Raw genomic sequence first — 15,859 nt, 5'->3', positions numbered from 1 at the left:
GTTGCAGGCCAGCAGCAGGCTGAAGCAGATGGAGAAGGACCACGCTCAGAAGCTTGCCAAGTCTATCCAGGTAAACAGCTCTCCCTCTCTCAATCTCGCTCTTGCCTTCGCTCTCACTTCCACAATCACTTTCACTCTCTCACTCTTCCTCCCTCTATCCCTTTATCTATCCCTCCCTCCCTACCTCTCCCTTCCTCCCCCTCTGTCACTCTCTCTCCCTCCATCCCTTCCTTATTTCTTCAACTTTTTCGTCTCCACCGGATTGTTTGAAGGCACAGGTATTGAACACTGGGCTGCCCGCACATGCATACTAAGCAGGAAGAATACACACATTTGCGCTCTCACACAAAAAAGCAAACACAGAACAAGGCCCAGAAGAAGAAGAAGCTTGGACCGTGTTCAATGTTCCATGGTTCTATCGTTGTCTCGTCGTCATCCACCAGACAGCGAGGGCCCTCCTGCTTTTTTTCCTTAATAGATGAGACGTAGACGCCTCCATATGTATTCCTCTTAATGTTGTCCCACACGGATCTGGTTCCTCTTCTGCCACCACGTGCCGTCGGTGCAGCAGTCTGCCCAGGCGCTTTGAGCCCCTTTCTTCTCTATTCTTTCAGTTTTCAATATTTTTATTTTTTTGTAGATTATTCTATCTTTTTTTTTTTACAAAGGACAATATAGTCTAGTGGTTTAGGGTGTTGAAGGTTCATGGTTTGATCCCCTTTCCGCTGTCTCCCTCTAGGCATCCCTTTTAGCAAATCGTAGAACCCCTACCTGCTCATTAATGACATATAGCTCAAATAAAACCAGTTAAACACAATGAAGTTGCTTTGGAGTATCGGCTAAACTGCTTTTCTGGGAAAACTGGGAAATGGTTCTGCCTTTTCTCCTGCTTCTGGTCAATCACATCTCTGCTAAACAATTGTATGTCTCCCCTATCTGTTGCTTACATCTTTAATAGTCTATTACCACAAGGTTAATTGGTCACTATAAGGTCATTAATAAGATAGGTAAACAGCGAGCAATGACACCTCCCTTGGCACACCACCAAAAAACAGCTGCCAGTTTAAGATTTGACAGAAGACCCCAAAACTCCCCATGAGCCTAAATAAAAGAAATGTTTTTTCTAGTCCTTGTTTATGTGGTAAAATATAGGGTATAATATCACGATAATTTGGCTGCAATTAGTGCTCATTACCCACAGGTCCAAAGGACTTCTCTCTTTCTCTCCTCTCTCTCTCTCTCTCTCTCTCTCTCTCTCTTTCTCCCTCTCTCTCACCCTCTTTTGTTTTTGTTTTTGTTTCTCTTTCTTTTCCTTTCAGTGCCTCTACTTCGTGGGGGGGTGGGAGTGGGGGGGGGGGGTGTTCTGTCGGGATGGCTGGGAAAAGGCCTGCAGAGTTGAAAGTGAGGTTGACAAGCAGATGTTGTGAGCAACACAGTAGCTTATTAGGTTACACAATGGCCGACTTCAAACGCTGCACGGCCGCCACCGCGAACGTTCAACCCCGCCCCGCCCTGTTTAGCCCGCCGCCGTCGCGACGTGCCTCCCAAAGACAAAGCGACAAATGATTAATCCTCTCGTTTTTTGGGGTGAGGAGGGAGATGGGGGGGGGGGGGGGGTGGGGGGCGCTACTGAGTTGGCAGAGGTTCAATAAACAAAACGAGAAAAAAAAAAAAAACACTCCCACCATCATTAACGTCAAAACCTCTTCCGTGCAAAACGTGACCCCTCTGATGAGGGGCATTATTATGCAAAGTGTGTGTGCATGCGTGCGTGTGTATGTGCGTGCGTGTGTGTGGTGGGAGGGGTTCTCGGAGCGAGCCTATTAGTATGCGTGACTTATGCAGACTGTTTGTCGGATGGTTCGGACCCGGCTTTGTGTGCCGGGGAGGGGGGGGGGAGTGGACGCGGGTGCGTGTGGGCGGCTGGTTAGTCTGTTGGCCCGCCTCCAGGGGCCGCGGGGCCCAATGTAAACAAGGAGCCTTTGAACCTCAAAGCCTCACCCTGGCTGTTAACCCCTGGGTGTCTGACAGGGGGCAGCGCTCTCCCGCCCCGCCGCATGGCTAATAGACCAATTAAAAACCTACCGGCCCTATACGTTACCCTCCCGAGGAGGTGGGGGGGACATACATTGACATGCACACACACACACACAACTGCACACAAACACACACAGAAATGGGCATAGACACACACACACGCAATTTCTCGCCTTCTCTCTATTGCACTCTTATTTGCTCTTCTCTGGCGCTCTCTGTTTGGCTAATTAGCGTCCCTTCATACCCCGGCGCGTTGTGCATCTGGCGGCTGAGTGGCCCTCCTGGCCGACCTGCTCACTAAACACCCCACCACCACCAGCCCATCCACCTGCCTAATCATGGTCCTGCACTGGGTGGTTTGTCAAGGAGGAGCTGGTGGTGGTGATGGTGGTGGTGGTGGCGGTGGTGGTGCTGGGTGATCATTAGTGATTCATCTCTTTGACCGTCCCGGTAGTAAGGCGGTGGGAGGGAATTAAGCATGCATGATCCAGAAGCATCCATGTGTGTAAATATATATATATTTAATATAAGGTGAGAGGTCGAAGTGAGGGCCGTCATCTGTTATGAAGGGCTTTGCGGAGGTGTTCCCAGTGTGATTCAACCGTCTTCGTCTTACTTACTCCCCTTTGGATAATAGCTGTTGGAAACCCCCGGCGTTTTAAACTGCCTCCTGTGTGTGTGTGTGTGTGTGTGTGTGTGTGTGTGTGTGTGTGTGTGTGTGTGTGTGTGTGTGTGTGTGTGTGTGTGTGTGTGTGTGTGTGTGTGTGTGTGTGTCTGGGTATGTGTTCAACCCTGTGTGACATTTGCGAATGGGGAGTTGGAGGCAGAGGGACTGCACAAACACAAATATATTCTTTGAAAACCATGTTCACTAGCTGAATTTGAATATGTATGTTATTCTAGATAAAATATATGAAATCGGTCAGGCAAATCCAGAATGATGATTCATCAAGATTAAAACATTTTAATATCTCCCTTGCAATCACTTTTAGTAACTCAGCCTCCAGCATGCATGCAAACACAGCAACACTCACACACAAACATATCCACACGCACACACACACACACACACATACGCCCAGTTTAACTCAGGTTCACGGAGAGGTGAGCAACACACCCTCTGCCCACACCACGTGGTGCCAGCAGTCTGAAAACAGACAAGTCTCATCAGACCAATTAGAGACTGAGAGGGGGCGAGGGCCCGGCCTATCAGATGCAGGAACCGGATTAACCAGACAGACGAACGAGGCGAGACGAGCGAGCTGCACGGGAGTTTAGCATTACGTTTAGCCGCCGCCGCCACTGCTGCTCCTCCCGCCGCAGGGCTTAGGACCTGATGCGGGCCCTCTGCAGTGCAGAGTCTGAGATAATTATTAGTACTATGCCCAGGACCGATGTTTCCCATAATGGGACGCTTGTTGCTTAAATGTGGGTCGCCCACTGACAACATAGAGCTAATCTCCTCTCTCTCTCTCTCTCTCTCTCTCTCTCTCTCTCTCTCTTTTTCTCTCTCTCTCTCTCAATTGTTTTCTATGTCTCTTTCTCCCTTGATGAGCCACACTCTTTCTCTCTGCCTCTGTCAGCCTGGCTTGCACCAACACTCTTCTTCTCATTTGCTCTCTCCCTCTCCCCCTCTCTATGTCGGTCTCTCTTTCGCCCCGTCCTAACCACTGTACTCCCACACAATGAAAAGATTCCTCTAGAGTTTGCGCACGGTAAACAATTGTCTATCTAGCCTAGAGCTACTATGGCACTGCTCTCTCTCTCTCTCTCTCTCTCTCTCTCTCTCGCTCACTGCCTGGCTGGCTGGCTGGCTGGCTCTGCCACTGTGCCATCCATCCCTTCCTCTCATCTTTCTCTCCTCCCTGGCAGTGGCTTAAATAGAATCTTAATTTGAACTGTAGGATTTCAAAGCGGAGACAGCTTTGTTTCATCTTGGCGTGCACCGCAAGTTCACCAGCGCAAAGTCACTCCACTCTGCAAAAAAGCGACGTTTCTTTTCTTTTTTCTTCTTCCTCCCCCTCCCTGTCTAGTCCCTCTCTCTCTCTCTTCGCTCACCCCTTCTCGCTCTCTTTCTCCTTCTCCTTTTCTCCCTCTCCCTCTCCCTAAAGTCTCACTGTCACCCTTCACATCCTGAGAGAGGAGGAGGCAGAGTGCTCTGGGTGTATTGGTGTGATATCCAAGTGATGCTTACTGGAAATCCCAACGCATGCCAAAACATTAGAAGGCCTCCTCCACCTGATCTGAGTCCCACAGCTAGCCCCGTCCAGGGAACCCTGAAGCACGTGACCAGGGGTTTGGATTTCCCATCCGGCCTTTACAAAACTGCACCTTTTCACTATTTCTTGTTAACGTGCTGTATTTTTTTAATTTAGACCAGTAAATTCGATCAATCTTTTATTTATTTAGCGTCGTCATCAGGTCAGCTGCACTGGTTTCAGCTTACTCCATATCAACAATAAATTAATAGAAGATTGAGGTAATATTTAAATAGTGTATATTAGCGTCGTATCGTATGTCATTTTGTGAACTTACTTTACAACATCTTCTTGATGTTACTTCACGAAGAGGCTTGTAGCGCTGCTCGTTCCTTTAAACACCGTTAGTGTCTCTCTCCCTCTTGCTCGTTATCTCTCTCTCGATCTCTCTCGCTCGCTCTCTCTCAATTGGGGAGGACATTTCCTGCATGAGACTTAGTTAGAAAATAAAACAGACAGAAAAAGTAGTATTTCTCTTTAGGGATCCTTTGTATAATTTTGTCAGACACGTGCAAGAACAATCTAAGCCTGTCAGTGGCAAAAACGTTTAGGAGACATACATTGACGAGGCGCTAGTGCCCTTATAGGGTGACATTGAAGCTTGTATTGCAGCTGCAATGGCTCTCCCAATACTGGACCAATTTCTAAAATTGTTGCCCACATTGGTCACTTGTAATGATGGGAAAATAGGGACCAGGTTAAAAGATCCTGAAATTATCCTTTAATTAATAATTAACAACATGATAAGGTCTCTTATTGTCTCTCTCTGGGGCCTAGCGCACGGCCCAGTCTCTGTCATACGTCTGCTGTCTTCTTTAATCCTGTCATTCTACTACATTCACTGTCATTGTCTCTCTCTCTCTCTGTCTCTCTCTCTCTCTCTCTCTCTCTCTCTCTCTCTCTCCATCTCTCTCTCTCCCTCCCTGTAGCTGATAGCCCAGCTGCAGACGTCAGTGTGTGACTGTAAGGAGGAGGCTGTGCGTGTGCAGCAGAGCCTGGAGAGACAGCTGGAAGAGGGCCAGGCTCGCTGGGACCAGGAGAGACGGACCCTAAGCCACCACGCTGACAAGGCCCACAAGGTGCTGTTCTCCCCCTCGTTGGCCCAGGTTCCTCCCATAGCTGTGTGTTCTGGGCCTTGGCTTATTGTGTGTGTGACTGAGTGAAAATAGTGTGGGGGGGGGGGGGGGGGGGGGGGGAGCATTCAATCAAACATCTTCTCAATTTCTTTATACACTTTTGGATGGGATTGCGCGTGTTAAAGCCTACTATAGCATTGCATAAATGTGTGCACGGTCAGCCACTTGAGCCCTATTGGGAAATATTGCTGAATCTGCAAACACCTCTTTAACTCGGGAGTTCAGAATATCCCAAATATGAACGGAAACACACGGCTGGGGCCCATTTGGAATTGATTTTCCAATCAAAAGATATAGTTAAAAAAATAACTGTCAAACGGTTAGAAAAGATAAGGTCAGACAAATTAATATGCCGGATACTGAGACTAGATCACATTCAATTGTTGCGTATTGTCTTCTACGCAACGATAATGGACGGTCACAGGCCTGTTGTGCAGTTGTTTCAACAACAAGGTCAACAGATACATACACGTACATTATGTACTTACAGTTCAAGAACCTTTTTCCTTTCCCTCCTTCTTGGAATGCAGACCACCTCCTCTTCACCCCTCCTCATGGTGCTTTAACTCACTACCTATTGTCAGCCAGTCTCTTTAGTTCTCCTACAGAACCTTATGCCCTTAAACACAGGAGACACTCATAAAGCAGCGTCCCCATAAGAGTGTCTCCCTCCCCAGTAAGAGCCGCCTCGTCTCAATGTGACTTTTATAGACACAAGACACAGGTCGCCTTTTTCCTTTTCCCCGACACACTGTCACTGTTTCTATACGTGGTGCCTTTTATATGGCTTGTTGCACATCTCCATAGTTTATTTTACTGGATTCTACTCTCCGTGTCTGGGTACCGCTTATAAATCTGTCTGTCGCACTCGTTCACCCCTTTTTACATATTATGGAAATACCACTCCTTTTTCTTTCCCCTTATTTGATTGTTTGTATGTTTTTTAAGCTAGAACTCAAGTTCCTTGTTGTGGCAACGTTTTTATGGTAGTACCGGTACTTCTGTTCCTTCTTTCGCCAACGTTTTTAAGGTAGTACAGTGGTTCCTTTTTGCGGCAAAGATTTTTTTAGCTTGTACTCTTGTTCCTTGTTGTGGCATCGTTTTTAAGCTAGTTCTCTTTTTCCTTTTGGCGTCCACGTTTTTGCCTGCCACATGTTTGGGTTTATTTGTGACAACTAGAATGACAATAGCATAGACAAAGGATGGTATGGCCGAAAACATCAAGAGGGTGCCATGTAGTTTCCCCCCCGTGGTCAGGCACAGGCCTTGAACTGCTTCAGACCAGTCACACCCGGTGCGTTGATCGCTTGACAACGTAACATAAATCGATTCGGGATGTGAGGACACACTAGATATACTGTTTTGTATTTTTTTTTTTTAAAACTTGCATCCTTTAACATTTTTTCTGTTTTATTATGAAAATCGAATGACCCCCCTTCCCTGTCTGCCGGGCTAACAAACACACAGGGTGCCGGTGGCAGTTGGTGGGGTGTGGCTCTTTAAATAAAGAGCCGTGTGGAGCAGGGGCGCTCTCCAAACACATCCCTGTCCGTTTGTGGTCTGCAGCTGCCACAGAGGGAGGCCTCACCAACCTGCCCTGTTCCCTCACGCACACAGAAACACACACACACACGGACACAAACACACAACATTAATCGTACACACCCAATCACACACACACAATCACAACCACTCACACACACACACACACAAACACACACACGTAAACAATCACATACACACTTGTACGTACGCAAACACACACAATCGCATATGATGACACAAACACACACACACACACACAATTGCACGAACATACCCCTCACACTAGCACTATACAACAATACACACCATACCACCTCACACAAACACACACTCACAAACACACACTGTGGCAACCCGGCACGTTGAGCGCACCAACTCCTCCCAAACAGGACACCATTTCGTTGGATAAAGCCAAAAAAAGGCAGGTTTATTACAGAACATAAAATCTCTCAAAACACAAATAACTTAAACCTCGGGAGGAATCAACGGTCCCCTTCTTCGTGGGTGGAAACCCGTCACCCACGAGGACCGGTCTCTCCTTGCAGGAGCTCCCGGGCTGGGAGAGCCCCGAATGAGTGGAGAAGCGGGCTATTTAAGCCCTGCTTCTCCACTTGTTCTTCAGGTGCTCTCAATATCCTTAATTGGCCTGGGCCGGGTTGCCACAACACATAAACACAATTATGCACACACACGCAATAGCACTCACACGAAACACAATCACACCCATGCAATCAAAGACACACATACACATATATCGAAATGTAATTTGAATCAGCCCTTCGGCCATTTTGCCAAGCCTATCGTTATCTACAAGATACATCTTGTTATGAAGATATGTGTAGTTGGTTGACAGTGTGGGAAAAGGGCCACTTATATCTTATATCTCTCTCTCACACTCTTTATTTCCCCACTCTCTCCCTATGCATGGTGGTATTTTGGTTCTCATAGACCTGTTCTTGTTGTTTAATTCTCTTCCCCCTATTGTCCAACCCTTATGTCGCCAATGAGTATCCAATTAACGGGTGAGCATTGATTGGATAGACCAGTGGACACAAGGGGGACAAGAGACAAATGGCCGGTAGATGAGATGGGGGGAGGAAAGAGGGAGGACAAAGAGGTGGGGTTCGAAAGGAGGATGCTGGATGTGATGAATAGCAGAGATTTCTACATAGATGGAAATAAAGTAGATCCCGGGACAGTGTGGGTGAGCTTAGCTAGAAAGCTGTTCTATTTATTCTTCTGTTCTTTCTATTGTCTTGAATCTATTCTTTCCTGTTAAGGAAGGCTCAAGGTTTGGATAGAGGAAAAAAAAAGACCTGTGAGGACAAAGGGAGGGATGTAGAGTGTAAACAGAGACAACAAGAGCGATGGAAAGAACAGGGAAGTGTGTGTGTGTGTGTGTGTGTGTGTGTGTGTGTGTGTGTGTGTGTGTGTGTGTGTGTGTGTGTGTGTGTGTGTGTGTGTGTGTGTGTGTGTGTGTGTGTGTGTGTGTGTGTGTGTGTGTGTGTGTGTGTGTGTGCTGAGAGCTGTCAGCGGGCCGGTGTCGGTCGGTGCGTCGCCTGCTGACATTGTTTCCACGGCGCTCACTTCAAAGGGACAGGATTATGACGAGAACAGCATGGGGGGGGGGGGGGGGGGGGTCTGACAATGGGAGAGGGGAGGGGGGGAAGGATGGGGGTGGGGGAATGACATCAAAGTTAGCCACATATTCAAAATCGGGATAATCCCCAAACATTTGTTCAGAAAATGCACGCTGCGTTGTTCACCTCCTCCTCCTCCTTTCTGGCCAGTGTTCTCTGGCGTCCAACCCCGCTTTGAGAATCCTCTTGGGCTCCGCCGCTAGGCATGACGTAGCACAAGTAGGCGTGACCCGGACTGTTGTGTCTACTATATACACTTTCAGACAGTCAAACTCATGTCGAATATGAATGCATGTTCATGGCTCCTTCCGTATCTCATATCGTTTTCATACCTGTGTTGCTCCGGCTGAGTTGGGAGGGAGGTGGAGCTTGGGGTCTGCTTTGGAAGGTGCTCGTGCGTGCCAGCTGGCGTGCACGTTGCCCATAATCCACCACTTCTTTTGGTGCAACAGCATCAGAAACATCAAAGTGTCTGATGCAAACCGCTGTAGACCTGAACGTGTATGTGTGTAGGGGTGTGTGTGTGTTTTTGAATGTGTGTGTGTGTGTGTGTGTCTCGCACACACACACACAAAATGCCTCTTCCCCCTTGGTGACGGCCCGGCATAGACTTCAACGGTTGTGCCGGCTGGCCCTGGCCTGGTTCAACTCTGTCAGGCCTGATAGATGACATGTAAAACTACAAACCCACTAGGAAATCACACCCCGTCATTCTTCACCATGGCTTTATTTAGCAAACACTTTTCAACCAAAAGCATCAGAATCAATGTTTTATTAATAGCCAGCTAGTAGAGGGTTGGTTGTCTTATTCAAAGATGCCTCCAGGTAGACTGTTGATTGTCATCGTACCTTTGGGTCGGGAGTCAAACAGCCAGCCCCTGCTAGAGTGTTCTGCCTGACCCTGTCTGCTCATTGAGGAACCAACCCAGGAGAAGGCCAGTGTTTGCAGCTTTGATCCACCGGCTGCGCAACAACACAGACTGATCAGTAACACAGTAACCAATTCCGCATTTGCTTGGAGAATGTTTAACAGAAGTTGTCTCCTTGCGATAATGATTTAGATTTGTTTTTTCTCCTGAGCCATCCTGTTTATGAATGAGAAGCTGATCAGATAAAGATAAAGATAGACTTTATTGTCATTGTACAGTCACCTATACAACGAAATTGGGAGTGCCAACTGAAGGTGCATTACACATACAATATAAATAAATAAATAAACAAATAAATAAATAAACAAGCAATTTGAGTTAAAATTGTAAAAAAAACAAAACAAGACAGAAATAAGATCATCACCGTGCAAAGATTTCCATAAATAATGAACTTTTATAACTGAGATATCAGCTCATGATATCTACTTCTATGCTATTAGAATGTATCGCTAATCTTGAACATGCTATTCTTGCCTGCTGACTTTGTTTTTCCCGCCCATCAGAATTATGTGTCTGGCAAATGTTTTCCCCAACATCTGTGACATGGGCAATTTTAAAAGACCAGAGGCCCCTGCGTGGTTGCCATTGCGTGCAAACTCTAGTTGTCTTCGTTCGGCAATTCGGCACAGGCCGTTAAGACAGGCAGTTATGACCGGCAGTTATCCTCTGTATGTATTAACCAACATGTACTGAGCCTTCCCAGCTTATGTTTAGTAAGTTCCCATATGGGAAAACATACAGCGGGGCTAGATCATAAATGATAACCGAAAAAATGGGAAAAACCTACAACATATAGATTTCCATGATAGGATCATCGGTTCATTCGCTACACATACAATGCGTAACATTACAGCAACAAACGATTGCCGCGTTCACTATAGAATGGCGCTCAGGCCTTGTCATCTCCAAGCCACTTTAAATGGTCATCAAGTTTATCAATGTTGTCACGGGAGGACACACTGTGCAAACCAAAGGAACGCTAATTTTTTGTTACATTCAAAATTTGTATGCTGTATTGACAATTGACGACCAAAATGTTGCTCTGCACTCGTCGTATGGAGTTTAAAAGGTTAAAACTCCATACGAAATTTACAAGCAGCAGGTAAAAGCTTTATTTGCAGGTCATCTATTAAGTTCACTGTGTCAATAGAGCGGAAGTACTTTAATAAATCGTTGTCCACCATCCACAGGCTACGGCTAGTATTTGACATGAATGTACTTTTATTACTCATACTTGCGTGTAGTACTTAAATATATGTGTATGTTACACAGCAACGAAAGAGGTTAGGATATCTTGGCGTGTTCTGTATTATTTAATTCTTCTATAGCTTATGTTATTTAGACGTTCTTTCATGCATCTTTTTGTGGTCGAAAGTTTCTGGGATCGAAACACCTCTGTAGCAGCTCACTGTAAAACCCATACCTACTCCTTATAGGCATATTGTACGATTTTCAGTGATATGCACTTTTTAATATGTTGTTGAAATTGGTTTATACATCCTGACAGCAATAAATAACTTATGGGCAATGAAAAAGAAGCGAAAAAAAAACGAATTCTGTATCTGCTATAAACCTGTTAAAATGCTTACCAATCGGAGACATTGTACCCGAATCTAAAGAACCAATCACAAGCCTGCGCGTTCTCTCCCCTCTGTGTACGAGCCTGAGCCGGCCTGAGCGCGTTCACGGAGGGCAAAGAAAGCGTTGTTATCATAGTAGTTCATGACAGTGGACTAGACCTAGTGAGCCTACAACGTTAACACGATGGAAGAAAAAAAACAGAAGTTACCACTGCCACCGTTACTTGCCCCGGTTCATCCTTTTAAAAAGGCAAGAAAAGGAAAGACAGAAAATGAAAAGGCAGCAACAAAAAAAAAGTTGGAGAATGCTCGAGGAAAAACGAGAATAAATATTGGATTCGCTTTTCAGCGATGGCGACAGCTGAGGGAGTTGAATGGCCTGAAAAGTGACGCAATGGTTGCCGTTGAAGTAAGCCGTAAGCAGCATTAGCGCTCGTGCACGGCTCTGTGTCGAGGGGTTGGGGCAGGGAGTCCTGAAGGGTGGGGGAGGAGTTAAACGGAACTCCGAAGAGAAGCTAATTTCAAATCATGCTAGCTCTCTCACATCGTACAGTATAGCTTTAATGACATGTGTCTTTGGTCTCTTACCCCCAACTTGCTCCTTAATGGCATGTTTATGTAGTGTCTCACCCCAACCTGCAACCTAATGACAAGTATCTGTACTGCCTAACCCCATACCTGCTCCTTTATGATAGGTTTCTGTACTGTCTAACCCCTACCTACTCCTTAATGACATGTGTCTGTACTGTCTAACCCCTATCTGCTCCTTAATGACATGTATCTGTGGTGTCTAACCCCATACCTGATCCTAAGAGAAATGTATCTGTACTGTCTAACCCCTACCTGCTCCTTTAAAGACATGTTTCTGTACTGTCTAACCCCTACCTACTCCTTAATGACATGTGTCTGTACTGTCTAACCCCTACCTACTCCTTAATGACATGTGTCTGTACTGTCTAACCCCTAACTGCTCCTTAATGACATGTGTCTGTACTGACTATCTCCATACCTGTTCCTTAGAGACATTTATCTGTACTGTACAGATAAAACAGGAGTAAACAGGAAGTAGGTCAGCTGAACATATTGGAACCGTGTCCTCTTCAAATAACAAGGGGAAGATGAAAGAGTTTGTGTTTGCTTTTATCTGGCCACTCTGGTCATATCAGGTAAAGGACGGAAAAGGCGGCAGTGGGGGGTGATGTTAAAACCACGGTAACACATTAATCAATCAAACCGCTTCCTGTTTCCCAACCCGTCCAGAGCCTCGCAGATATGTCACGTATTGTGCATATTCCTGCACAATTTATTGATTGATTTTGAGTGTGTGTGTGTGTGTGCACGCATGCGTGTGCGCGTGTTTGTGTGTGTTTGAAGTAGCAACTGAAATGGGATAAAGGCAGGAAACGGAGGAAGGTTATCTGTGTTGTTGGTTTTTTCTGCGCAGTGAAGCCTGTGTGTGTGTGTGTGTGTGTGTGTGTGTGTGTGTGTGTGTGTGTGTGTGTGTGTGTGTGTGTGTGTGTGTGTGTGTGTGTGTGTGTGTGTGTGTGTGTGTGTGTGTGTGTGTGTGTTTCATTCTGAAATGTGCAGCTGCCAAACTGACAGAACTCCAGCCCACATAAGCCTGCCAAGTGAAAATACAAAGACACACACACTCAAACACACACAGGTGGGCAAGTACACACACAATACCTGCCTCCTCTCTCTTTTCTTGATGTCTGTCCCCACCTTTCAAACTGTGTCTCAAACTCGTCTTCTGTGTATTTCTCAGCTTCTTCTCTCTGTACACGCACACACTCTCACACGCACACACTCTCACACACACACACACACACACACACACACACACACACACACACACACACACACACACACACACACACACACACACACACAAACACAAAGCCACACCAACTCAAAGATAGACACACACTCTCACAAATACACGCATACACAGACACACACACACACACAGGCTCACCTTGCCCTGCCAACAGGGAGAGGTGGCTGGTGAATAAACAATGGCCTCCACCCATGGTGTCACCCGGCTGGGCTTTGATCACCACGGCTGTTCCCGCTCCCACAGCACCGCTTCCTGTCTGTGCTGCCAAGCACTGCCACACACGCACACACACACACACACACACACACACACACACACACACACACACACACACACACACACACACACACACACACACACAACCACATGTGTTCATAACACATATTAACACACACACAGACACACACATACACACACACACACACATATATGCATGCACATTGACACACACGCACACACACACACACACACACACACACACACACACACACACACACATACACACGCCTTTGGGTTGCTGTTTCTGTATCTGTCCTGTACATAGACCTCTGTACTATTTCTGCCTGTCTTACCACCGCCCCTCATTCTCTCCATCACTCATCACACACACACATACACACCCACAAAGACAGCTTTGAGTTAGGGCCCCTGTCTCTTTGCCTGACACTCTAACACCACGACCGACAAAAACTCAATAAACCATGGGCTTGCAAACACACACACTCACACACATTATTGTGTGTTTTGCACAAACGTATACAACCACGTGCGCATGCAGACACCTTTGATCCAGCGGTAACCTTTGTTGTAGTGAGAGAGAGAGACAGAGTGGGAGAGAGAGAGAGAGAGAGAGAGAGAGAGAGAGAGAGAGAGAGAGAGAGAGAGAGAGAGAGAGAGAGAGAGAGAGAGAGAGAGAGAGAGAGAGAGAGAGAGAGAGAGAGAGAGAGAGAGAGAGAGAGAGAGAGAGAGAGAGAGAGAGAGAGAGACGGACGCCTAGTCGCTGTGTCCTCTGGCATAGGAGACCACAGGTTTATTACATAATGAGGAGCAGTTACCATTGTCTCTCTACCCTTATCTCTCTCCCTCTCGCTCTCCCTTTCTCTCCCTTCATCACAGTGAATAAGTAAACTAGTCAAGTTATGAGCTATTCCTTCTGATCCAGGTCCAGCCTTGTATTGGACATGCACTCTGGTTTAGCAGAGAAGAGGTTTGCATGGTGGGGTGTACGTTCCACATAAACCATGCTAGGGTTGTGTGGAGTCGGTTGTGTAATGTAGTTCAGCATAGAGTAGCCTAGTGTAGTGTTATGTAGTTAAAAAAAGATCATCTTAGCATAGACTAGCTTAGCATAGGATAGTGTAATGTAATGTAGCTGAGAATAGTGTAACATAGTGTAATAGTGTAATGTAGATTAGCAGAGACAAGTTTAGCATAGTAGTGTAGTTTAATGTAGCATAGAGTAATTAAGCATAGAGTAGCCTAGTGTAGTCTAGCATTTTGTCATGTCCTATTGGTAGTGTAATGTACTTTAGTATAGAATAGGTTCATGTTATCAATGTGTCTTTAATGCATAAGTTTGATTACAATGAATGTGTCATTTAGTTTAGTGTATAGCAAGTGTAACATAGTAACTTAGTGTGTGGAGAGAGATATATATGAATTTGTTTCAGAGGGGCTTGAAAGGATGACTTTGCCTCTGCAACGCACCTGTTCTTCATGCACCTCCTTCCCACGAGCAAAGGGATCCTTCAAGTTTCTATGTGTGCGTGCGTGTGTGTGTGTGTGTGTGCTTGTGTGTACGTGCGTGCGTGTGTGTGGGCACATTGCGTGTGTTTCTTCAAGAAGACGTGGGCCTATGTTCTTTGTGTGTCAACCTTGAACTGTGCGTTTCTCTGCTCAAGTTTTTGAAGCTTCACTCTATTCTTGTCCCTCTCTTGAGCCCTCTCTATTCTCTTTCTGTGTGTGTGTGTGTGTGTGTGTGTGTGTGTGTGTGTGCGTGCGCGTCTTACAAAGATACGTTTCTTTGGTTTCTTTCGGTTGTTTAAAGCACAGTTCTGGGAGGCGTTCCGGTGCTCTCCGGGTTCTCCACTTCATCTTTGTTTGCCCAATGTGAGGGGCGGTGCTCCCCCAGCAGAGAGGAGCTCCGAGGTTTGGGCTTCAGGCCTTTGTTACCGTTGACTACCTGACCGCCGCACTGGATGCTGCTGATGATGCGTGGTTCTCCAGTGAAGTCTAGCTTAAAGTGCTACTGTACTGTGGCTTCCCGCCGACTGAGTACGTTCAAGGGCCGTGTGTGTGTGGGACAGAGAGTGTGTTTTTGTATGAGAGTGTCTTTGCAACTGTGCTTTTGTTTAAGAGTGTGTGTGTGTGTGTGTGTGTGTGTGTGTGTGTGTGTGTGTGTGTGTGTGTGTGTGTGTGTGTGTGTGTGTGTGAGTGTACGTGTGTGTGTGTGTGTGTGTGTGTGTCTAATGCCCGTCTGTGGTTGGCTGTATGTTGGTCTTATCAGAGGGCATGGAAAAGGAGGATGACATCAAATTCCAGCATGGAACGTACCGCGGCTCCATAAACCCTATACCACGCTACCATCACGGCACGCAGATCACGGCATTCTTATGTCATCAACATCACATCCCCATTAATTTGTTTCACATTGACATTACATCGCCATACATTCATATGACACTGGCATTAATTAACAATGCATCACTATAAATTCATATTACATAAACATCACAAGACAGTCATATTACATGAACGTTATGTTGGCATAAACGTTACCATGGCAATAACACAACATCAACATTGCATTAGCGACAATGTTAACAACAATAACAACAGCAGGCCCGTTGATGTGTGCCGCCGGCCAATCGGCAACCGCCTGGCTCCATGACACA

The 15,859-nt window shown here is 46.3% G+C and overlaps 1 protein-coding gene across 1 annotated transcript in view; it reads left to right on the top strand.

Moving 5' to 3' along the window:
- cep112 (centrosomal protein 112) overlaps nucleotides 1-15,859 on the top strand; it is a 107,965-nt gene that overhangs the window by 72,243 nt on the left and 19,863 nt on the right. Inside the window, 2 exon segments of the mRNA XM_060042281.1 lie at nucleotides 8-70; nucleotides 5,225-5,374. Of these exon segments, the coding sequence (XP_059898264.1) occupies nucleotides 8-70; nucleotides 5,225-5,374 (213 nt within the window).

Source organism: Gadus macrocephalus, chromosome 2 (assembly GCF_031168955.1).
Source record: "Gadus macrocephalus chromosome 2, ASM3116895v1".
In the NCBI taxonomy this organism is placed as follows: domain Eukaryota; kingdom Metazoa; phylum Chordata; class Actinopteri; order Gadiformes; family Gadidae; genus Gadus; species Gadus macrocephalus.
The sequence above is the reverse complement of the archived record's forward strand: the minus strand, read 5'-3'. Positions and strand labels throughout refer to the sequence as shown.